Source organism: Petaurus breviceps, unplaced genomic scaffold (assembly GCF_028583685.1).
Source record: "Petaurus breviceps papuanus isolate PSGF00001 unplaced genomic scaffold, PetGlider_PUasm1.0 38, whole genome shotgun sequence".
In the NCBI taxonomy this organism is placed as follows: Eukaryota; Metazoa; Chordata; class Mammalia; order Diprotodontia; family Petauridae; genus Petaurus; species Petaurus breviceps.
Window position 1 is genome coordinate 19,585,025 of NW_027186304.1, and position 25,914 is coordinate 19,610,938.

At 38.7% G+C, this 25,914-nt stretch overlaps 2 protein-coding genes across 3 annotated transcripts in view; both read left to right on the forward strand.

Annotated features, from left to right (window-relative positions):
* The window catches only part of SPIRE1 (spire type actin nucleation factor 1), a 252,372-nt gene that overhangs the window by 131,494 nt on the left and 94,964 nt on the right, over positions 1-25,914 (forward strand). For both annotated transcript variants that reach the window (XM_069099610.1, XM_069099609.1), the window contains exon 4: positions 13,533-13,658. In XM_069099610.1, coding sequence (XP_068955711.1) covers positions 13,533-13,658 — 126 coding nt within the window. The remainder of the gene's footprint in view (positions 1-13,532; positions 13,659-25,914) is intronic.
* Positions 20,938-23,853, forward strand: LOC138170020 (large ribosomal subunit protein uL23-like). The gene has a single exon (XM_069099490.1). It carries the CDS (start codon positions 22,440-22,442, stop codon positions 22,956-22,958), a length of 519 nt encoding a protein of 172 aa, XP_068955591.1. The 5' UTR covers positions 20,938-22,439; the 3' UTR covers positions 22,959-23,853.

Below are 25,914 nucleotides of genomic sequence, written 5' to 3' on the forward strand. Positions count from 1 at the left end.
CTACTACTACTACTACTACTACTACTACTACTACTACTACTACTACTGCCACCACCACTTTCAAAACCAGGGATTAGGTTTATAATTATGGGGATGGGGATAGGGAACCATATCTCTGTGATTCATTGGCATAGAGTCTTGGTTGCCTGGAACACTGAGATGTTAAATGATTTGCCTAGGGTTGCATAGCTGCTAAATGTTACAGGTATTTTTATCTTAAATCTGGCTACCTGGAACACTGAGATGTTAAATGACTTGCTTAGGGTTGCATAGCTACTAAATGTTACAGGTAGAATTTGATCCCAAATCTGCCTAGATCCTAGGCCATCTGTCCATTGAGTGTGTCATAATGCTTCTTCAACTAAAGAGAGCTCTGACTAAAATAATGTCATTACTAAAGTGTGGAAAAGGGCTTATTACAAATGTAAAAACTATAGAACATAAATCACAGAGAAACCATTACTTCCTAAATAGCCTATGTTAAACTTTATTGAAAACCTGTATCTTTTTTTCAGCTATTGTATTTATTGTGCAGCTTGCTTGCCTATTTAATAAAGTAAAATTTTAAGAAAGACCTTTTAGAAAATTAGGGGTACATGGAATATTTTTTCTTTCAGATTTATGAATAAGGGAAGAATTTGTGACCAAATGAGACATAGAACATTACAGGATGTAAAATAAGTAATTTTGATTACATCAAATAAAAATAATAAAAAATAAATAAAACCAGTGCAGCCAAGATTAGAAAGGAAGCAAGAAATTGGGGAAAAATTGAGCCAACTTTTATAAGAATATAAATCATTCCCCAGTTGATAAATGGTCACAGGACATAATAGGCAGTCTTCAGAAGAAGTAATCAAAGCTATCTAAATCACTATTACCAGTAAGTAAGAGAAATACAAAATAAAACAGCTCTTAGGTACCACCTCACACCTATCAGTTTGTCTAATAAGACAGAAAAGAAAAATGAGAGATGTGAGAAAGGATGTGGAAAAATAGGAATACTTATGCACTGTATTAGTGGAGTTCCTGGTGTGAACTGATTCAACGATTCTGGAGAGAAATTTGGGACTGTTCCCAAATGACTACAAAACTGTGCATACCCTTTGACCCAGTAATAACCACTACTAGATCTATATCCCAAAGAGATTTTTTTAAAAAAGGAAAATGACAAGCAAGATGCTTTCAGAAAACCCTGGAAAGATTTATATGAACTGATGCAAAATGAAGTGAGCAGAACCAGGAGAGCATTTTACATAGTAACAGGAACATTGTGCAATAATTAACTGTGAAGGACTTATCTGTTCGGAGCAGTACAATGATCCAAAACAATTCCAAAGGATTTATGATGAAAAATACTATCTACCTCTAAAGAAAGAAATGATGGGGTCTGAATGCAGATTGAAGCATACTTTTTTTTTTTACTTTTATTATTCTTAGGTTTTTTTGGTCTGCATTTTCTTTTGCAGCATGGGTAATATGGAAATGTTTTGCATTACTGCATATGTATAATCTATATAAAATTGCTCAAGGACAGGGGAGGAAGAGGAAGAGAATTTGGAACTCAGAATTTAAAAAATGAATATTAAAATTTGTTTACATGCAACTGAGAAAAAATAATGTTTTTTTAAAAGCTTTTAAATATTTATAGATAACTTTACAACATAAAAGCTATGTATTTAAATATAAATATTTTTAAAAGAAAAAAGTAGGGGGGTGGAGCCAAGATGGCAGAAAGGAAGCAGTAACTTTTCTAAGCTCCTCAGAGAATCTCATCACTAAACTTTAAAAAGTGAATCTGAACAGATTTTAGAGTGTCAGAATCCACTGGGAGACAGAGGGTGGCAGAATCCAGCCCAGGAATGTGCCCTCATGGGTCAGGGCAGGGGAAACACAGAGCATGTGAGGGTTGCACCAGCCCGGACTGGAGAGCAGGCTACAGCAGAGAGAGAGTGAGGCCCAGCTAGCAGACTCAACCACCCCAAGGGCGATTCGCAGTCATCTCACCAGTGTCTCATCACAGGACAGGAGGATTCTTAGGAGCTGGGTAAGAGAAAGAGAAAGCACAGGGCTCTCAGCAGAGACAGCAGCTTCTCCTGGGGCTATCAGCCACAGCCTAGAAGTTTAAAAATCACCTGCCTGATTTTTCAGGGGACAGAATGGCAAAGTAAACTCTAGCTGCTCCTATTTCTGCTCCCTGACCTAGAAAATGTCCCACCAGAGTAAAATCCTGAAATAGCGGAAATAGCCTCAGGCTTAGGAGCCACAGAGAAAGGGTGTAACTGAGGCAGTAAAGAGTCAGAAGAGAAAGGCAGGAGGGGTCCCAACAAGCCACACCTCACCTGACCAGCAAGAGCTCCCAAAGCCCAGGGGTTGGAGCCAGCAAGCGCTAACAACAGAAGCCCAGGTGGACCACAGCCTACCTGGGGAATCTGAAGACACCAGCACTGCCTGCTGCTACCTGCTGAGCCTGCCTGAGCTGTAGCCCAGGGGCATAGAGGCATAAATCTGAAGAGGCCAGACCACCCCTCCCCCACTGGTTACTCTGTGAGCCTCAGGGTAACTCAGGGGAAACACTGAGAATCCTGGCCTTGGCATCATTCTAGACACCCAGAGGCTACAGCACACAAAGTCAACAACCAGGCCCTTAGCTCCCAGGCTGAGAAATTAGAAAATAGGAAATTACAATGGGAAGGAAGGAAGCTGAGAAGGGGAAGGCAAGAAAATCGATCAGAGCTTATTATAGTGAGCAAGAACAACCAAATACAGAGGACAACATGGACTCTATACTCACACCTGAGACCACAGAAGGAAATATGACCTGGTCTCAAACCCAAAAAGCATTCTTGGAGGAGCTCAAGAAAGATTTTAAAACCCAAATTAGAGAGGTAGAACATAAATTTAAATCTACAGTGACCAAATTGGAAAAAAGTCTCACTGAAGAAAACAAATCCTTAAAAAGTAAAATTTGTGACCTAACTGGAGAAAATGCCTCCCTAAAAAAGGACCTTCAAAAAGTAATTGAAGAAAATAATTCACTAAAAATTAGAATCAGTCATATCAAAGCTCAGGGCTCTATGATGGACCAAGAGTCAATCAATCAAAACATGAAGATTGAAAAATTAGAAGAGAGTATAAAATACCACAATGGAAAAACAACTGACCTGGAGAACAGATCCAGGAGAGATAACCTAAGAATTATTGGTCTATTAGAAAGCCTGGACAACATTTCCATTTTTCAATGGAAAAAGCAGCCTGGACAACATCCTCCAAGAGATTGTCAAAGAAAACTGTCCTGAAGTCCTAGAATCAGAAGGTAAAATAGTTATCAAAAGAGTTCACCAGACTCCTCCTGAAAGATATCCCAAATTGAAAACTCCAAAAAATATTGTAGCTAAATTCTAGAATTACAGGGTTAAGCAGAAAATGCTGCAAGCAGCCAAAAAGAAACAATTCAAATATCATGGAACTACAGTCAGGATTACACAGGACTTAACAGCTTCTACATTAAAAGATTGGAGGTATTGGAATTTGATATTTTGTAAGGCAAAAGAGCTAGGACTGCAATCAAGGATCAACTGCCTGGCAAAACTGAGCATAATCTTTCAGGCAAGGAGATGGTCATTTAATGAAATAAGGGACTTCCAGACTTTCCTGATGAAAAAGCCAGAGCTCAATGGAAAATTTGATCTTCAATTACAAGACTCAAGAAAGACATAAAAATGTAAACAAGAAAAACACGCGCACACACACACATGCACATAACTTGGGATGCAATAAGAACAAACTGTTTACATCCCTATTTGAGAAGCTGATACCTGTCAATATTGAAATTTGTATGATTATCACGACCTTTAAAAGGGATATACAGGGTGGCCAGGTAGCACAGCGAGTAGGAGCACCGGCTCCAGTGTCAGAACGACCTGAAGATCAAATCCCGGGCTCAGACACTTAGCACCCACCCAGAAACACCTGGCCGTGTAACCTTGAGCAAGTTACTTAACCCCGATTGCTTTTAAAAAAAATAAATAAAAGGGATATACATAGATAGAGTGTGTGGGTATAAATGAACTAATCTGATAAAAAAAACCTTATTAAGGGGTTCAAAGGGACAGTAATGGTATAAAAGGAAAAGATGTGGCAGAAAAAGGTAAATTATGCCATATGAAGAGGCATAAAGTCATACTAGAGAAGAAGGGAAGGAGAGAGGGAGATGAATATCATTTGAATATTATTCTCATTGGTTCTGGTTCAAAGAGGGATCAACATAGTCAATTAAGTTTAAGGTTCTAATGTGAAAAGATATAAAAACTCATTATAATAGAGGGAAAGGAAGGAGGGAGAAGAGCAGTGTATGAAATTTACTCTCATTGGTGTGGGGTCAAAAAGGGAATAACATACTCTGATAAGTATAAAACTCCATTGTGTAGGAGGGGTAAGGGGGCACAAAAAGAAGGGGGTTAGAGGGAGGGAAATAGTAAGGGTAGGTAAAGAAGGTGGGGGTCACAGGGAGGGAATACTGAGGGAGGTAGTAGTCAAAAGTAAAACCCTTGAGGAGAAGGGAGAAGGAAGAAACAAAAACATAAACAGGATGGGGAATAGGATGGAGGGAAAGAGACAGATAGTAATCATTACTGTGAATGGCATGAACTCTCCCATAAAATGGAGATGTGTAATGTAATACCAAGCAAAGGCAACTTCCCAGGTTCAAAATACCAGCATAGGTGCTCTCTATTTTATTCAGTAACAAACCCAGAACAGAGAAGATCAAAACATGACATCATTCAAAATACAGCATTTACTAAGCGTGATTAAATAATCTCCAAGTACTACCCCACCCCAGGATTTTCCAATCATTCAATCAATTACAAAGTCCCTGTTCCAAATACTTCTCCACCCCAGGCTATACCTTAATTAAGTCCACCACAAAGCCCCTCTTCTCAAATGGAGATTAGTTTCCAAACATAAGTAAACTACATTCATTTGTTCAACCACAGAACACAAAAAGGTCAAAAGTTCCCCACCCCTGGATCACAATTGAATCTACCCCAGAGTTACATCAAGTTTAAACACAGCACTTAATACCCAAATGGAGGTCTTTTCTTCATCTTGACACGAGGCAAGTTCTCAGCAATCTTAGTTCCTGGGGAGACAAGGCTTAGCAAGGCCATAAGGTACATTGCCAGTCCCTTCATGAATTTATCCTCTGTCTGTAGAACAGTCCTAGAACCCCTGAACACATTAGCAAAGCCCTCTCCCAGGATTTCTGTAAACATACAACAAGAAAATCCTTCTTCAGGGCTTCTGAACCAACAGAAAGGCTCCCAGACCCCTGCAACAACAGCACTGTCCTTCACCAGTGGACAGTATTCATTCTGTCTGCCGGACAGTCTCCAGACCCCTGCAACAACAGTACTGTCCCTCACCAGTGGACAGTGTTCACTCTCTGTCTGCAGGACAGTCTCAGGCCTTCTTAACCAAATGCCAGGTTCCAGGACTTCTTCAACAGGACAGTCTTTCACCAGTGGACAAATCTGGCAAAATAACATCAAAACAGACAGACAAAGTACCAGCAAAACAGCCATGTCTCCTCAGTCCTTGGCAGCTCAGGGGGCAGGTCTCAAAAGTCCAGGGCAATTCAAAGCGGCCACTAGCAATTCTCCTAGTCTCTCTCCACGAGGTGCTGCTTCCAAAAAAGAACTTCCGCCTCTCTCTTGTCTCTCCAAATCTACATCACCAGCTCCTCCCACTTCAGGACTTTCTTTTCACATCAACAAGCCCATCCCACAGGTGGGATTAACAAACTCTGGGTTTTAATACAATCAATTTGAAAACCAAGCCAATACAGGGGAATCTTTAATTGCCATTACTATCACAAGATGGACAGCAAAATGGATTAAAAACTATAATCGTACAATATGCTTTCTATAAGAAACACATTTGAAACAAGAGGATATGCACAGGGTAAAGGTAAAAGGCTGGAGTAGAATATATTATGCTTCAGTTAAATAGGCAGGGATAGCAATCCTTATCTCAGATAAAGCAAAAGCAAAAATAGATCTAATTAAAAGAGATAAGGAAGGAAACCATATTCCAATGAAAGGCACCATCGAGAATGAAGCAATATTATTAACATATATGCACCAAGTGGTATAGCATCCAAATTCCTAGAGAACTTAAGGGAATTAGAAGAAATAGATAGCAAGCTATACTAGTGGGGGACCTCAACCCCCCCCCCCCGAACTTGATAAATCTAACCTCAAAATAAACAAGAAAGAAGTTAAGGAGGTGAATAAAATTTTAGAGAGGCTAGATATGATAGATCTCTGGAGAAAACTGAATGGGGTTATAAAGGACTATACCTTCTCCTCATTGGTACATGGCACATACAAAAAAATTGACCATGTACTAGGGCATAAAAACCTCACAATTCACTGCAGAAAGGCAGAAGTATTAAATGCATCATTATCACACCATGATGCAATAAAAATCATGTGCAATAAAGGGCCATGGAAAGATAGACTAAAAACTAATTGGAAATTAAACAATTTAATGTTAAAGAATGAGAGGGTCTAACAAGAAATTACAGAAACAGTCAGTAATGTCATTTAAGAAAATGACAATAATGAGACAAAAACCAAAATTTGTGGGATGCAGAGCAAAGGCAGTTCTTAGGGGAAGTTTTTTGTTTTTGTTTTTTTTTAAAAGCAGTTGGGGTTAAGTAACTTGCTCAAGCTTACACAGCCAGTTTTTTCTGGGTGTGGTGCTAAATATCTGAGCCTGGATTTGATCCAGGTCATCCCGACACTGGAGCTGGTGCTCTTATTTGCTGAGCCATCTGGCCACCCCTAAGCAATTGGGGTTAAGTAACTTGCTCAAGGTTTCACGGCCAGGTGTTTCTAGGTGGGTGCTAAGTGTCTGAGCCTGGATTCGATCCCCAGGTCATCCCGACACTGGAGCCGGTGCTCCTACTTGCTGTGCTACCTGGCTGCCCCATTAGGGGAAGTTTTATATCCCTGAATGCATACATGAATAAATTAGAGAAAAGGGAGGTCAATGAATTGGGCATGCAATTGAAAAAGCTAGAAAAAGAACAAATTGAAAATCCTCAATTAAATAATAAATTAGAAATAATGAAAACCAAAGGAGAAATTAAGAAAATTGAAATTAAGAAAATTATTGAATTAATAAATAAAAGTAAGAGCTAGTTCATGAAAAAAAATAAAATTGATACACCCTTAGTCAATATGATAAAAAAGAAAAAAAAAACAAATTATGCGTATCAAAAATGAAAAGGGTGAATCTACCTCCAGTGAAGAGGAAATTAAGAAAGTAATTAGGAGTAATATTGCTAAATTGTATGCACATAAATTCGATGATCTTAGTGAAATGGATGAATATTTATAAAAATATAAATTTTGCCCACATTCACTGAAGAGGAAGTAAATTACTTAACCCCATCTAAGAAAAAGAAATTGAACAAGCCATCAGTGAACTCTCCAGGAAAAAATCTCCAGGGCCAGATGGGATTACTAGTAAATTCTATCAAACATTTAAAGAACAATTGATTCCAATACTCTACAAACTATTTGCGAAAATTAGTGGAGTCCTACCAAATGCATTTTGTGGCACAAATATGGTACTGATACCTAAATCAAAAAGAGATAAAACGGAGAAAGAAAATTAGAGACCAATTTCCCTCATGAATATAGATGCAAACATTTTAAATAAAATATTAGCAACAAGAGTACAGCAACTTGTCACAAGAATAATACACTTTGGATGACAGAGTCAAGATGGCAGAGGAGAAACAGGACTTCCTCACAGCTCCATCTCCCACATCCCCCAGTTCTTGTAAAAAGTGACTATAGACAAATTTTGGAGCTACCGAACCCACAAAATGACACAGAGAAGCTAACCTCCCACTGAGGACAGCCCAGCAGGCCGGCAGCAAGCAGCCAGGGCAGGACACTGGGAGCCAATCCCAGCCCTGCTCGAGCCAGAGATCTTAGCTCCAAGGCAGCCTGACCAGCTGCTGGCTGGAGGGACTTCAGATCACCAGCAGCTATGGCGGTTTCCAGAATTATCAACCCATAGATGCCAAGAACAAAGTGAGAGGTCAGTGCAGTGTGGACTTTGGGACCTGGGAATTCGGAGTGTGATTCGACCTTTGCCCCCAATGCGAGAAGCCGCTGAGGCACCTTGGCTGCTGCCACATGGCAGCTTCAGCTCCTGGCCTGCAGAGTGTAGGGGGACCAAGCGACTAGCCTGAGGGGTAATCACTTTTGCTTTAAGCTGCTTGGATCTGGAGTTCCCAAATCAAGGAAAAATATTACAAGCAGCCAGGAAGAAACAATTTCGATATTGTGGAAACACAATCAGAATAACTCAGGACCTGGCAGAGCTTCCACACTGAGGGATCGAAGGGGCTTGGAATATGATATTCTGGAGGGCAAAGGAACTGGAATTAAAACCAAGAATCACCTACCCAACAAAACTGAGTATCATGTTCCAGGGGAAAATATGGTCATTCAGTGGAATAGAAGACTTTCAAGCATTCTTGATGACAAAACTAGAGTTGAATAGAAAATTTGACATTCAGATACAAGAAGCAAGAGAAGGTTGAGAAGGTAAACAGGGAAAAGAAATCATAAGGAACTTATCAAAGCTGAACTACTTATATTCCTACATTGAAAAATGATAATCGTAACTTATGAAACTTTTCTCAGTATGAGAATAGCTGAAGGGAATAGAAATGTATGTGTATATATGTGTGTGTGTGTGTGTGTATGTAGAGGGTAGGGGTATGTATGTATGTAGGAGGGCATAGCGGCATATGAATACATATGTGAGTGTTTGTATATATGTCTACAGGTATACATAGACAGAGGGCACAGGACCAGTTGGATAGGAAGGGATGGTACTTAAAAGGTGAAAATAAGAGGTGAGAGAGGAATATAATGAGAGGAGATGAGGAGAGACAGAATGGGGGTAAATTATCTCATATAGAAGAGGCAAGGGAAAATTGTTACACTGGAGGGGAGGAACAGGAAGGCAAAAGGGAATGAGTCAACCTTACTCTCATTGAATTTGGCTTAGGGAGGTGTAGCAGCAAACACCCCAGCGTCCCCAGGGTGGCTGCTCACACAGGTTCTTGGATCTGCTTTGTTAAAGGAAAGCAACTCAAAATGGGTTAACAAGCTTACTTTAATCAGTCAGATATGTATCATTCACCTAGTTCAGGGGAAAAAGGTCAGCACCCCGAACTTCAAAGTACAGATAGAATTATCAAGTCAGAGAGACAGATCAAGTAGACAGATTTCCAAACTGTCCAACCATTACATCCATACCCAATCAACATCTAGGTTTCAGCATCTGGGTTTTTCAAAGCCGGGGGGCTCTGGACAGCAGCTTCCCAGAATCCATATCAAATCACAGAACACTTCTCAAAGTGAGCCCCAAAACAAAGCCTCAAATCAGGGTTTATATACCCTTCTCCTGGCTCAGAGAATGTAACAACCTTATTGACTCACTGGCCAATCAAGAAGTATCTACTGAAAAACAAGCCTCCCACCCCAGGCTTCAGGTGCACTTTAGCCTAGGGGCAGGGAAGATCTTCCAAATTTGCATTCCCATTACAGGAGGATATGACATACACACTAAATAGGTTATCACCCTATAGGGGAGTAGAGGGGAAGGGGAACAGTGGGGAGAATAATGGAAAGGAGGGCAGGATGGGGGGAAGGAACTTGGAAGCACCCACTTTTGAAAAGGGACAGGATCAAAGTAGGGAATAGAACAAGTGGGGGGTGGGATAGGATAGAGGGAAATATAGTCAGTCTTCCACAATATATTCACTATGGAAATGTTTTGTGTAGCTACTCATGTCCAACCTATATTGAATTGTCTATCTTTCCAGTGAAGGTGGGTGACAAGGGAGGATGTGAAAGAATCTGGAATCCAAAGTTTTAAAATCAAATGTTTAATAATATGTATGCATATTATTATTAATATTTTACATGTAACTGGGAAATGAGATATACTAGCACTGGGGCATAAAGATCCACCGTGCCCTACTGGAAAGTCGAAGGGGGAATGCAAGAAGATATGGGGTAGGACAGATTGGGGGAGGGGATTCATTGGGAAAGCTGTTTTGGGGTGGTGGGTAGGGAAAATTGGGGAGAAAATTTGTAACTAAAAATCTTGTGGAAATGAATGATATAAACTAAAAAATAAAAAAAGAGAGAGGAAAAAACGAATAATACACTTTGATCAGGTAGGATTTATTCCAGGAATGCATGGATGGTTTAATACTAGGAAAACCATCAGTATGATTGATCATATCAACAATAAACCTTGCAGAAACCACATGATTTTCTCAATAGATGCAGAAAGGGCTTTTGACAAAATGCAACATCCATTCCTATTAAAAACACTAGAAAGTATAGGAATAAATGGAGCCTTCCTTAAAATAATAGGTAGCATCTATTTAAAGCCATTAGCAAGTATTATTTGTAATGGGGAAAAGCTAGAAGCATTTCCAGTAAGATCAGGGATGAAACAAGGGTGTCCACTATCACCCCTCTTATTCGATCTGGCACTAGAAATGTTAGCAGTAGCATTTAGAGAAGAAAAAGAAATCAAATTAGGCAAAGAAGAGACCAAGCTATCACTCTTTGCAGATGGTATGGTGATATACTTAGATAATCCTAGAAAATCAAGTAAAAAAACTACTGGAGACAATATATAAATTTGGCAAAGTTACAGGATATAAAATAAACCCACATAAATCCTCAGCATTCCTGTATATTTCTAATGAAATCCAACAGCAAGAGATAGAGAAATCCCATTTAAAGTTACTGTAGACATTATTAAATATTTGGGAATCTACCTGCCTAAACAAACCGAGGACCTATATGAACACAACTACAAAACACTTTACACACAAATCAAGTCAGATCTAACTAATTGGAAAAACATCAATTGCTCATGGCTGGGTCGAGCTAATATAATAAAAATGACAATTTTACCTAAATTAAATTACATATTTAGTGCCATACCAATCAATTTACCAAAAAATTACTTTATAGAACTAGAAAAAAATAGTAACAAAATTCATTTGGAAGAACAAGAGGTCTAGAATATCAAGGAAATCAATGAAAAGAAATGTTAGGGAAGGTGGACTAGATTTTAATCTGTATTATAAAGCAGCAGTCATCAAAACTACTTGGTACTGGCTGAGGAATAGAGCAGTGGATCAATGGAATAGACTGGGACCATGAGACTCAGCAGTTAATGATTATAGTAATCTACTGTTTGATAAACCTGAAGATCCCAGTTTTGGGGATAAGAACTCACTTCTTGACAAAAACTGCTGGGAAAACTGGAATATAGTATGGCAGAAACTGGGCATAGACCATTATCTAACACCATATACCAAAATCAAGTCTAAATGGGTACATGAACTAGGTATAAAGGCTGATACTGTAAGCAGTCTCAGAAAGCAAGGAGTGTCTTACCTATCGGATTTATGGAGAGGGGAAGACTTTATGACCAAACAAGAATTAGAAAGCATTATAAAATGCAAAATGGATAATTTTGATTACATGAAATTGAAAGCTTCTGTACAAACAAAGCCAATGTAACCCAGATTAAGAGGGAAGTGGAAAATTGGGAAAGAATCTTTACAACCTATGTCTCTGATAAAGGCTTCATTTCTAAAATATACAGAGAATTGAGTCAAATCTATAAGAATACAAGTCATTCCCCAATTGACAAATGGTCAAAGGAAATGAACAGGCAGTTTTCAGAGGAAGAAATTAAAGATATCTATAAGCATATGAAAAAATGCTCTAAATCACTATTCATTAGAGAAATGCAAATCAGAACCACTCTGAGGTACTACGTAAAGTACCTTAATTAAAAATTAAAAAAAAATTCAAATACCTTGGAGCCATGTAAGAAATATAAAGTAAACTTGAAAGACCAATTACAAGGGACTCAATAAGGACAAACTGTTTACTTTTTCTACATGGAAATGTAAAACGTATGCCTAAGATTGTCATTAATAGTTGGGTATTTTGAAAGAAAGATTGGGGGGGAGCTCAGTATGATGTGATCCTAAAAAGTAGGAAAAAGTAAAAATAGTAAGTGTACAAATGAAGCATGAAAGGAACAACTGATACAGAGGAATCAGACTAGGGAGGAGACCTGGTAGTGCTGGAGCCCTACTCACAGCAGAGCTTCTAAGCTCCATGCTCAGCACAATGCCTGGCTCGTAGTATGTGCTGCATAAATGTTTGTTGATTGCAGCTTCAGATTCCAGGGGTGACCCTGTTGATGTTTACTCCTAACACTACAACGTCTTAGCCCTTATTGTTCTGCCTCTCCATGAACAATCATCCAGTAGACTTGGTTTTTTAAAAGTAGAGACATTGTTAGGAGTGATCCACAGACTGGAAGTGTGCACTTGAAGTACAATAGGGAGGCACTCTTCCTGGATACACAGATAGAGAAGGGTAACTCATCTCCTGGCATTTCAGAGAATAGAAGATTTTTTAAAAAATAAAGTCTTTATATCGTTGCCTTGAGGTATAAGTCTGTTGAATGGGCTGCTCACCTGGGTTCCTTAAGATTGGTGTCTTTTTTATTCTATAAACAGCACTCCTTTCTGCCTCAAGGATTTGTTTCCCATGGAACTGCCTCTGGTGACTGTCTCCTTGCATCCATGTTTGTTCTTAGGTGTATTTCACTGTTGGATGCATTGCCCTTTACTGGTCCATTAGGTCTGATGACATGGTGGTGGCAGAGGGGTGGGGTAGGGGTAAAGCGCTTTGGCTCCCTTCTGGTACAGGTGAAATGATTTTGCCTCCGGAGGCTGAATGCTTACAATTTTTAAAAAAATATATAGGCCCAAGGGAATGACTGATTCAGTCAATGACGGGACGTTTCCTCTATCGTGTTAGTCATCCTTATCTAGTGGCTAAAATAACCTTTCCTGGTAGCCGAGTTGTACACTGCTCCTCTCCCCAAATCCCATAGTCCAGTCAAACTAATCTTTACTTTGTTCCTCTAATATGACACTTTATCTCCTCATCTCTGTGGCTTTGATACTAACAGTTCTCCCTCTCCAGAAAATACTCTTTCCTCATCCCTGCTTCATAGAATCCATTATTTCCTTCACAGTGAAAATCAGACTTCACCTTCAACATGAAGCCTTTTCTCAACCCACCACAAATGCTAGTGCCCTCCTTCCCTAAATAACTTGTATTTAACTACTTTGCATTTATTTTGTATACACTTAGATATATACATGTTATTTTCTCTGGTAGATTAAGCTCTTTGAGAGCAAGGATTGTTTCATTTTTCTGTCTTTGTAACACCAGTCAGCACTAGCCAGTAATTCTAGAACTTTGCAGGTGCTTAATAAATAAATGCTTGTTAATTTGTTGATTTGTAGTAAATGTGATTGATTGTATAGGGAAAAAAATCACATAAAAACATTTTTATTATCTTACTGTTTTATTCCATAGTTGTGTGCTGCCCATCTCCCAACTCAGTCAGAGGCGCCAAACCACTACCAGGCAGTATGTAGAGCGTTATTTGCTGAAACAATGGAGTTGCACACATTTCTTAGCAAAATTAAGAGTGCAAAGGAGGTAAGTACTGTTTGATGTTTTGCTTGAGTTTTAAACATAAGCATATTTTAACTGTGATGAGAATTTTTAAAAAAATAATTAATTTGTTTTTAGTTTGCACAATTTACTTCCATAAACTTTTGAGTTTTAAATTTTCTCTGCCTTCCTTCCCTTGCCCCTCCCCAAGACAGCATGCAATCTGATATAGGCTCTATAAATACATTCTTATTAAACATATTTTCACATTAGCCATGTTGTAAAGAAGAATTAGAATGAATGGGAGGAACCATGAGAAAGAAAAAAACAGAACAAAAAGGGAGAGAGAGAGAGAAATAGTAGGCTTCCATATGATGAGAATTTTAAAAAATGCATTGAATCTATTCAGAAATGCTTCAAATTCAGAATGCCAAAAATTCTTTGTAGAAGAAATTCATACATAGATGACCACTAAGGTCTCACCCAGCTGTAATCAATAATAGTTATTTGGATAGTACTTTAAGGTTAGCAGCTGTGTAAAGTAGGTAGCGCAAACATTGTCCTTGTTAAGATTATGAAACGACGCTGGGATGTTAAATGACTTGATGACAAGCCTGAGGCTATACATTTACTAAATATTGAAGCTATAAGTATCTGTGATCCTGTGTCATTTATTTAACTGAACATTTGTTCAATGTTTTTTTTTAAACGCTTTTTACTTTTTGTCTTCAGGAATTTCTCCTATTTTAAAATATAATAGGAATTCCATGTTTGAATTGGAAGATTTAAATTTTTTTATGAATACAAATATACAACCAAATTGGAATTTACTTAATGGATTTTCTATGTTCTTTGTTCCTCATTTTGTCTCTCTTATTTTCCTATTAAAAAAAATTCTTCACTTAAGAAGGTAAAACTTAAATCTTATAATTTATTTTTAGCAGGTAGGTTCAAAAAAACTTTGATGGATAAAGGAGATTAAAACTAATAAGCATATAACCCCAAACCTCATTTTAGTCATTTGATTTGTCCATGATACTTCTTTTTCCTTTTTAACATAGATTACTTAATTACTTGTAATTTAATCCTGAGCTGAATGTTTAATATTTAAAATATGTATAAAATATGTATAAAAGTCTAAACAGATGATTCTATTTGTTTGAGAAAGTAAATCATCAAATTTCATTTCTTTTCTGGCTAAAGTACATAATCTAAAATAAAGCAACACATTGACATTTAGATCCTCTCTGCTCTGGAATCACTGAAAAAGGATTTAGAAAGCTGAATTCAACCAGCAGTTAATCCAAGATTTCATCCAGTGAAACTTCTTAGGGTTATTTAATCACAGACCACTAGGATCTGCATCATGTTACTATTTTAGAACTATGTGTTATTCTTCACCTTTGTTCCTTTTTTCACAAAATAGCACAGACCTAAAAAGGTGTTTAATCTAACCTTTTCATTTTACACATGAGGAAACTGAGGCTCAAGAGAAATGAATGATAACATCACTCCATTAGTATGTGGCAGGAGTCCAGTATTGAAACTCAGTTCTTCCATTTCTAAGTCTAGTGGTCTTTTCCACATAACACTAGGGACTTTTTTTTTAATAGGATAACTTTTGATTTTCTCCTTCATACCTTGCAGGGGACTAAAATCAGAGGAAATGGAATTATATTACAGAACTTTATATTATACATAGGTAAAATGGTGAGGTGCTGCTATCCAAAGCAGGACTTGTTTTTTTAACATTGGCACTAATAGGCTTTCACGAAATAGCAATTAGGGTTGAGTGAGCCACCAGATGATTCTCTATATCATGAACTAATTGATCAAACAATTCTCAAGGCCCAAGTAAGACCTGACTTACTGTATTTCCTGAGTCTCTTTGCATAGGTATGTATGACATCTGCCTAGATCCCTCCATTACCAGCTTTTTTTTAGTAGAACCACAACCTGGGTTTCTGTCTAGGGATGTAAATTTTGTGATAACCCATAAATAGTGTCTCTCATTTTATTAAGATTCTAGGCTATCTCCTTAGTATAAATTGAAAAGAGTTTTTCATTCACCTATGTATATTTTAGTAAAGTAAAATTGAAATTAATAAAATACACATGTAACAAAACCAAAGCCATTTGTAAAACTCCTAATTAGGCATTTTACATCTCACTTTAGCTCAGAACTGTCTGAACGGTCGTCTATTGGTAACATGACCAGATTTGTGCTATTTCTCTTCTTGTTGATGGCCATTCTGTAAAAGTGCTGGAGTGCTGATTGCCAGTCCTTCCTTATCACTAGTCAGCTCAGATCATTTATAGGATCTTTTAAACTCCTACTTTCTTCAAGATACCCTTTTGCTTAAGATCAACCCAAAAGAAGCAAAAGTAGCGAGGGGGCCCTCATGTAATTGTACCTACTTGCACCTGTGATCCATGTGGAGACTAATAGTATAGTTGTCCTGATACCTTGTAAGGACCTGTCTTACCTCACTGGAGCTATAATATGCCACCTAGAAAATCACAGTCAAGGGCTTTAGCTATCTTCTTTTTTAAAAAGTCCAGTCGTGGAACTATCTTTTATAACCCCAACACTTAGCACAGTGCCTGGCACATAGGAGGCATTTAATAAATGTTTATTGACTGATTGATGAGTTCTTCTAGCTCAGCAGCCATTAGGGAGACTCTTATCTCAGAATCTGAGTCCTTTACCTCTGAGTCATACATGGCCAGAAACCAGCCCCTAAGCTCTCACATATTTGACTTGAACCAAGAAAGGTTATTATATAGTGAGACGTATGAATCAGCAGAGTCACTGCTGGGCAAGATATGAAATCTCGATTCCCTTGCACTCTTTCTACAGAGAAAACAAAACCAGCAATGTTGACTTTAATATACTCCCAAGCAGCAATGCCCTACCACTCCTAATAAAGTTGAAATTTTAACCTCCCCTGCCCATTCTTCTGTACCTGGTCTTTGCTAGGCACACCAGAATGCCTCTTTAGGGAAAGGCCCAGCTGCCCCTTTTCAAAGTATCCCCAGTACAGCCTTTAGTGCTTATTTGGGTGTATGCTTTAGATATGAGGTAAAATTAAAGGGAGAAAAGGGCTTATCCTTCCTTTGGCCCCCACCTTTGGAATGTGGCCATTTCTGGCCAGGTACAGCCACACTTTTTTTTTTCTCTCCTCTGGACAATTTCTGCTACTTAATCAATGACTTCTACCCCACTCTTTCTGAGAGCTTTCTCTGAATTCATGGTGGAGAAAGGGAGGAAAGATTGAATGAGGCCATATATTCCAACAGCCCAACCTTGTCCTACATACCGTGTTTCCCCGATAATAAGACCTATCCCAAAAATAAGCCCTATTGAGATTGCTACTGTAGTGAAGGTGATCCCCTGCGCTACACGCTACATTACGATACCCTCTGTATGCACCGTCCCCCCCCCGTGAAACGCACGCCGCGCTCCGAGCTGCATCCAATCAGAGCTGCAGCAGTGAGCGCGTCATCCTGTTCTTTATTGAATTCATTATTGAATAAAGGTACATTTTTTTGTTCACATTTACCTGTTTATTAAAATTGCTGTCAGTGTTCATTAAAATAAGCCCTCCCCTGAAAATAAGCCCTCTGGTGTTTTTCTGTCCAAAAAAAAAAAATGACAGTGTCTTATTATCGGGGAAACATGGTAGTAGCAATAGAACTTTCACTTTTTTTTAGCGAAGATGAGAGGAAGAAACCCATGTTTACTTTTAGTTCTGCCTTTTGGAAAGTTCATTTTTCAAAAATTCCAAATCATAACATAAGATTCCTACTCACTGTGTGACTCTTAGTAAGTCACTTAATCTGTTTGCCTCAGTTTCCTCAACTGTAAAATTATCTAAATAACAGTACCTACCTCATGGGGTTGTTGTGGCAATAAGATGATGAGAAAATGTTTGTAAAAAATGTTTAGCAGAATGCCTCACATATAGTAGCTATTACATAAATGTTAGCTATTATTATTATGACAAAATACCAGATATAGAAAAATTTAAAAACCGTGATGGGATGGGGGTGCATTAACAACTGGAGGCAACTGAGAAGGTCCCATGAAGGAGGTGGCAGTTGAGCTGAATCTTGAAGGTAGATGGGTTTTGAGAAGGTCTCGTGAAGGAGGTGGCAGTTGAGCTGAGTCTTGAAGGTAGATGGGTTTTGAAGAGGTCACATCGATGAAGGAAACATTTCTAGGCACGGGGGACAGACTGTACAAAATTATGGAGAAATGATATGGAATGTAAGCAAGTCAGTTTGGATGGACTATACCATGTGAAAGATAGGATTGAGTTAAGTTGTGAGGTCCTTTAAGTGCCAAATAGAGGAATTTGTATTTTATCATAGAAGAGATAGAGAACCATGAAGTTTTTTGGGAAGGGGAGTGATACGATATGGCTTAAACTTAAGAATTATCCATTTGTTGGCTATGTGGAAGATGGATAAGAGATGAGAGAGACTGGATGTAGGAAGACCATTTAGGAGGCTACTGGAATTCAGACAAGGAGTGAGGAAAGCCTGAATTAGGGACATTCTAGTTTTAGTAGAAAGTAAGGGATTAGATATAAGAAATGTTGAAGTAGCAAAATTCACAAAATTTGACACCTGATTGACTATATGTGGTGATAGTGAGGAGACAAGGATGACTTTGAGGTTGTGACTAAGATTGAAAAATGTGAGTGTCCTCAGCAAAAACAGGCAATTTGGAAGGAGGACTAAGTTGAGAGAAAAGGATGAGTTCTGTGGGAACAGTGAATTTGAGATGTCTATGGGATATCCAAGTTGGGATATCAAGAAGTTAGTTGGAGATGTGAGACATAAGCTCAAGAGTCTCAAAGCTTTGGGAAGAAGAGGATCTCAGAGGAGAATTCCCAGAGAAAATGACATCAAAGGCAGAAATGGAAGGGTTGATGTTGGCAAAAGCAAGGGCTATCTCATTTCCCAAGATTGGAGGAAAGAAGATGGAGGGTGATGCCGAGGTAATTGTTAGTGTGAAATTGAAAAGGAGAGGGAAATTGATTTGTTTTTGTTGAAGTATGAGGCAAGATCACTGAGAGGGAAGAAGAAAAGATAGTATAGGTAGCTTGAGAAGAAAAGGTTTGGAACAGTCCCTGTGGAGAGTGTGATAGAGTAACTCAGGGAAGGACAAAAAAAGAAGTCACCTGCAGGAGTGAGGGCTCCAGAGAGATTGAAATCTGTAATGGAGTCACATGGCAGGGTATATGGAAAGGGCAGGGGAATGAGTGACAGCCATGAATGATGGCATGGCAGACTATTAAACTTCTGTTGTTCAGCCTAATGAAGCAGTAAACTAGACAGCTTTTGCCCAGCTTGTTAGACAAGAGTAGGAGGGAAGGGAGATGATTTCCTCCTTTCCCCATGTTATTTTTTGGGGGGGGGTTGCTTTTTGGAGGGCAGTTGGGGTTAAGTCACTTGCCCAAGGTCACATGGCTAGTTTTTGTGTTAAGTGTCTGAAGCCAGATTTGAACTCAGGTCCTCTTGACTCCAGGGCCAGTGCTCTATTCACTGTGCTACCTAGCTGTGCCCCACTTTCCCCATCTTTTTAAGACAGACCCCTGCAGATGTGGAGAAGAGTTCGGAGTCTGGTGATTTGGGTTTCTGGAAGATGTAGTCCCAAACGATTTTTTTCCTGCCTTGGGAAGGCTTGAGATTACTTCAAGCTCTGGATGTGGAGACACAAGTAGTTTCAAGTGATCAAGGGGATCCTGAGCCACTTCTTGCCATGGGGCAGAGGCTGGACTGCACTCCCACACCTCCTGTTGCCAAAGTCCACTGACCTCTCACTTTGTCTTTGGCATTTATGGGTTGATAATTCTGGAAACTGCCACAGCTGCTGATGATACACTCTCCTGATGTCCTTCCATCTGGGGCTGGTCAGGCCACCCTGGAGCTAAAACCTTGGACTCACCTGGGGCTGGGCTTGTCTCCCAGCTAGTTGTGATCGACCCTTCCTGCCTGTATGCCAGGCTGTCTTCAGTGGGAGGTTTGTTTCTCTCTGTCACTTTGTGGGTTCTGTAGCCCTAAGGTTTGTTTAGAGTCATTTTTCATAGGTATTTGAGGTGGTTATGGGGGGAGAGCAGGGAGTCTTCCTGCTTCTATGCTGCCATCTTGGCTCCTCCCCTATCCAGCCTTCCAATGCCCTACGTGGTTCTCTTGGACTTTCAAACCAGTTGTAAATCTGTATTGGGAGACAACCACCTCTCCCCATTTTTTAAAAACAAAATATTATTAAACAATAAATGTGTACCTGTTAAAATGAAAAAATTAAAGTTAGAGTATGTTGTGTAAATTGAATAAAACTTGTTAAAATCAAATTATATTTACCATGATTCAGTTAAACAAACATTAATTACCTGTTATGCTAGGAGCTCGAGACACAAAGAAAAAGTAAAAGTAGCATTTCTTGCTCCCAAGGATGATACCATAAATTTAGAGCTAGAAGGGACTTTGTCTAGACTAGACAGTTGGACTATTTAGTCCAACTCCCTAAATTTACCAAGGAGGAAACTGAAACTCAGAGAGGATGAGTGACTTCCCAGAGATCCCACAGAGGACAGAGGTCACATTAGAACCGAGGTCCTCTGATGGCAGCTAGCATTTAGCTGGGGGAATATAGCATGTAAATGAAACATAATATAAGTTAATTTCAAGATGGGGAGAGAATGCTTCTAACCTCTCAGGAAAGGCCTCATAATGCTTTGAAGGAAGCTAAGGATTTCAAGATTTATCGGCAAGGTAGTAGTGCATTCTAAACATGGAGAGCCACTTGTGCCAAAGCACAAATTAATCAACTAGCAGGACGGTTTGACTAGGGAGTACATGCAGGGAAATAATATGTAATAATCAGTCAATCCACAAACATTTATCAGCAAGCGCTTACTCTGTGCTAGGTATTTTATCACACTGCTATGCCCTGGATAGTTGGTTTAGGCAGAAGAAAACTAAACATCTCTCAAAAGAATGTTTTGGTATTTTAAATGAAACGTGAAACCTCACACTTATGTAGCTGTTTGACATCTCTGATAACCTCAGGTTTCTCCTGTGTAAGATGGTCTTTCTCAGGTCTTGTTCTGGGGCACTCAGATCTAATTCATGTGCATTGATCCTGTATGAGAACAAAAGATAAATGACAACATATAAAAAGGGAATAACAGTATAACTGTGTAACCGACCTTTCAGGGATGTGGGGGATCAAATAGGAACAGGACATTTTAAAAGCATTTTACATGTCTTAAAGTGTTATATAAATGTAACTGTTATGTGATAATAAGGAAGATCCCTAATTATATAAATTCTATGACAAATTTGATTCAACATTTCCTTCTTTTTTTTAAATAATATTTTGTGTCTAATCCGAAACTTAATTTTTGTAGTGCACATTAAGATTACAACTGGCACTAGAGGAAATCTATGAAAACTTTTTGGTGAATTATAACATTAAGGCCAATGAAGAAAAATGATTGCATTATACAGCAATCTGAAAGTTGACTCATTTATCACTATAAAGTATTTGAAGAATTTCTTAAAAAGAAGATATCGACCGTGTGTTGGACAGAATAAGAAAAAATAGTTTACATTACAACTAAAAAGTTTTACATTAAACAGCAGGTAGAATTTCATAAAACTAAGGGATAGTAAGTAGTGATACAGATTACCTGGAGGTTCTGTTGTATAAAAAGCCAGTCTATCCTCCCCTTCCTATGACTTTGGGCATATTCCTTTTAGACTAAGGAAAGGGAACAGACGGGGTCCCTATCACATGAGTGCTTCTAGGAACCATTTATGAACTGTGAGAAAAGCAATATTTATCAATTCTTTTCACTAAAGAAGATTTAAGTGCCTACTGTGTGCCATACTCTGTTCTAAGTGCTGGGGCTACAGGTACAAAGAATGAAACCATCTTGCAGTGAACTTATACACTAATGGGAAAGTCAAGAAGTAGATATAAAATATATACAGCATAAATATAAAGTTAATAAGTACAAATGTATACAAAATAGGTATATACAAAATACAAGTAGTTTGGGAAAGGAGGGCACTAGCAGTTGTATGATAGATAGTTGTATGAGAGACTTGAGACCATTGAGGATTTCAAGGTAATAAAAGCCTGAAATAAGGTAGTAGCTGTATAAGTGGAGACAAAGGATCAAATACAAGAGAATAACGTGAAGGTGGGAAATATAAATTTTGACAAGTGATTGTCACATAAAATGAGAAGTCTAGGATAATGATTTTGAACTTGAGACACTGGGAGAGTGATGGTACCTTCTGCAGAAATAGAGAAGTCTGACAAAGAGAGAGTTTATTTGGGAAAGATAATGAGTTCAGATTTGGACATGTTCAATTTAATATGTCTCCAGAAAATTAATTTTGTTGTTAGACAGTTGGCAAAGCTAAGGAGAGATCCTGGATACAGATATGGCGAAATCATCTACATAGCTCCCATGGGAGCTGGGTTTGATGAAATTAACAATAGAAGGAGAATAGAAGACCCAAGAGAGAACATTGTAGGTGTGTCTTGTGAATAATGAGCCCACAAAGGAGCCTGGGAAGGAGTAGCCAAAGAAGAAAAATCAGAAAAGATTAGTGTCATGAAAACTCAGAGTAGAAAGTATCCAGGAAGACAGGGTGCTCAATAGTATTGTGAATGAGAAAACGTGGTCAGAACTGGGAATTGAGACAGTAACTTTTGTAGTAACTTTGGAGAGAGTTGAGTGATGGAAGTTGGAAACTATATTGCAAGGGCTTAAGAAATAAGAGGAGACCCTTTCCCCCAAGATGGCGCCAAAAGCGAAGAAGGAAGTCGTCCCCCCCAAGACAGAAGCCAAGTCCAAGGCTTTGAAGGCCAAGAAGGCGGTGCTGAAGGGTGTCTATAGCCACAAAAAGAAGAAAATCCAAACATCCCCCACCTTCCGGCGACCCAAGACGCTGAGATTAAGAAGGCAGCCCAAATACCTTCAGAAAGGTGCCCCTCAGAGAAACAAGCTCGATCACTATGCCATCATTAAGTTTCCCTTGACCACCGAGTCTGCTATGAAGAAGATTGAGGACAACACCCTGGTCTTCATTGTGGACGTCAAGGCCAACAAGCATCAGATCAAGCAGGCCGTAAAGAAGCTGTATGACATCGATGTGGCCAAGGTCAACACACTGATCCGGCCTGATGGAGAGAAGAAGGCCTATGTCCGTCTTGCTCCAGACTACAGTACTTTATGTTGCCAACAAAATTGGAATCATCTAACTTACTGTGTCCAGCTGTGCCCCATTCCACCTACAATAAAAAGTTTTCCAGAATAAAAAAAAAAAGAAATGAGAGGAGAGGAGAGGAATTAAAGGCAGTGATTATAGACAGTTTTTTCAACAAGTTTGATTGAGAAAGGGAGAAATGATACAAAATGATAGTTGGGATTGTGAGGTCTGGTGAAGTTTTTTAAAAGATGGATGAGACTTGAGAACCTTGGAATGCAGTAGGGAAAGAACCAGTTGATAAGGATATGTTAAATTCTAGAGAGAGAGATGATTGAGGATGCAGTCTGCTGGAGAATATTGGGGAGAGGATGGGATCAAGTGAACATGTAGAACAAGCCTCCTATTTTTCTTTTTTTTAAATGTTGTATTGAATTTTTTATTCATTTGTTGAACATTTCCCAGTTACATTTTAATCTGTACTACCCTATGCTGCCTCATAGCAATCACATACAAATCAGAGAAGAAGTGTTCATAATCATGATCACAGAAACGAAAGCTTCCTTTTTCCGAGGTTAGGAGAAAGGAAAAGAAAAGAGAGCAGATGATGTCAAGTGGTTTTTAGATGAGAACTGGAGAAGAGGCAGCTCACACTGAATGGACTATATTCATTCATCTTTTTCTATAAAGATGCAACATCCTTAGCTGAAAAAGGGTGGGGAAGAAGATAAGGGGGGCTTGAGGAAGTAGGGAGAAAGTTTGGAATACATTCTGTGAGGAGTGAGAGAGAAAATCAGGGACAAATAAAATTACTATGTTCCTGCACAGAGGGCCTCTTTGAGGTTAGATAACACGAATTATGCCCCCAGTCAGCAGGGTTGTTACACTTCTTCCAGATATCTTTAGGGCTAAGTTTTAACATGGTAAGAGAGACAATACAACTTTGGTATAAGTGGACCAAGAGCAGAAGATAGCGAAGAATTTAAGTGACTAATTATTGGTTTGAGTTTGTAAATGAAGGAAAGTGATGTCAGGGCAAATGTGAAGGCCTGAAAAAGTAATGAGAAGTGGAAAGAATAGCTGTCTTAATGACGTTTAACAACAGGCATAAGGGAGTGAAGCACAGAGGCAAGTGGGATGATAGGTTATGATCACGGGTTATGACAATGGAAATATCACAGTTTTTTTATTTTTAAGTATTTTATTTTTATTTTTCCCTAGTTACATGTAAAAACAAATTTTTTTTTAAGCAATTGGGGTTAAGTAACTTGCTCAAGGTTATACGGCCAGTTATTTCTGGGTGTGATACTAAGTATCAGAGTCTGGATTTGATCCCAGGTCATCCCGACTCTGGGGCTAGTGATCTTACTGCTCCACCTGGCCACCCCTAAGCAATTGGGGTTAAGTAACTTGCTCAAGGTTACACAGCCAGGTGTTTCTGGGTGGGTGCTAAGTGTCTGAGCCCAGATTCGATCCCAGGTCATCCTGACTCTGGGGCTGGTGCTCTTACTCGCTGTGCTACCTGGCTGCCCCTAAAAACAATTTTTAACATTCATTTTTAAAACTTTGAGTTCCAAATTCTCTTCCATCCTTCCCCCCCCCCACTGAGAAGGCAAGCAGTTTGATATGTTATACATATGTAGTCATGCAAGACAGACCCATAAGAGTCATGTTATGAAAGAAACATAGACAAAACAGACTCGAGAATAAAGAAAGTTTAAAATAAAGTATGTTTCAATTTGTATTTAGATACCATCAGATCTTTCTCTGGGAATGGGTAGATAGCACTTTTCTTCATAAATCCTTCAGAGATGTCTTGGATCATTGTGTTGCTGAAATAGCTAAGCCATTCACAACAGATTGTCTTACAGTATTGCTGTTATTTTGTACATTTGTACATTTCACTTTGTATCAGCCCATGCAAATCTTTCAGGTTTTTCCAAGAGCATCCTGCTCATCATTTCTTATAGTATAATAGTATTACATCATAATCATATACCACAACTTGTTCAGCCATTCCCCAGTTGATGGACATCCCTTCAATTTCCAGTTCTTTGCCTCTAGAAGAGAGCTGCTATAAATATTTTTGTACGTATATGTCCTTTTCCTTTTAATTTTTTTATCTCTTTTGGGATACAGACTTAGTAGTAGTATTGCTAGGTCAAAGGGTATGCAGGGTTTTATAGTCCTTTGGACATAGTTACAGATTGTTCTCCAGAATGGTTGAATCGGTTCACAACTCCACCAGCACTCCTTTAATATCCCCTCTATCCATTTGTCATTTTCCTTTTCTGTCCTGTTAGCCAATCTAATAGGTATGAGGTAGTACCTCAGAATTGCTTTGATTTGCATTTCTCCAGTCAGTAGTGAGTTAGAGCATTTTTTTCAAATGAATATAGATAGCTTTGATTACTACATCTGAAAACTGTTCATATCTTTTGATCATTTATCAATTAGAGAATGGCTCTTATTTTTATAAATTTGACTCAGTTCTCTACATGTTTGAGAAATGAGGTCTTTATCAGAGAAATTTGCTTCAAATTTTTTTCACAGTTACTCTTGCTAACTGTATTTCCCTCCATCCTATCCCCCCAATTTGTTCTGTTCCCTCTCTCCTTTCACCCTATCCCTCCTCAAAAATGTTTTGCTTCTGAGTACCTCCTCTCCCAGTCTGCCCTCCCTTCTGTCATAGCCGCCAACCCCCTTCTCTTATCCCCTTCTCATCCTTTCCTGTAGGGTAAGATAGATTTCTGTACCCAATTGAGTGTGTGTGTGTGTGTGTCTGTGTGTGTGTGTGTGTGTGTTATTCCCTCTTTGAGCGAATTCTGATGGGAGTAAGGTTCATTTACTCCCCTACACCTCTCCCTTCTTCCCTTCCACTGTAAAAGTTTTTTCTTGCCTCTTTTATATGAGATAATTTACCTCATTCTACCTCTCCCTTCCTCCCAGTACATTCCTCTTTCACCCCTTAATGTAATTTTTTAGATATCATTCCTTCATACTAACTTACATCTGTGTCCTCTATCTATCTATCTATCTATCTATCTATCTATCTATCTATCTATCT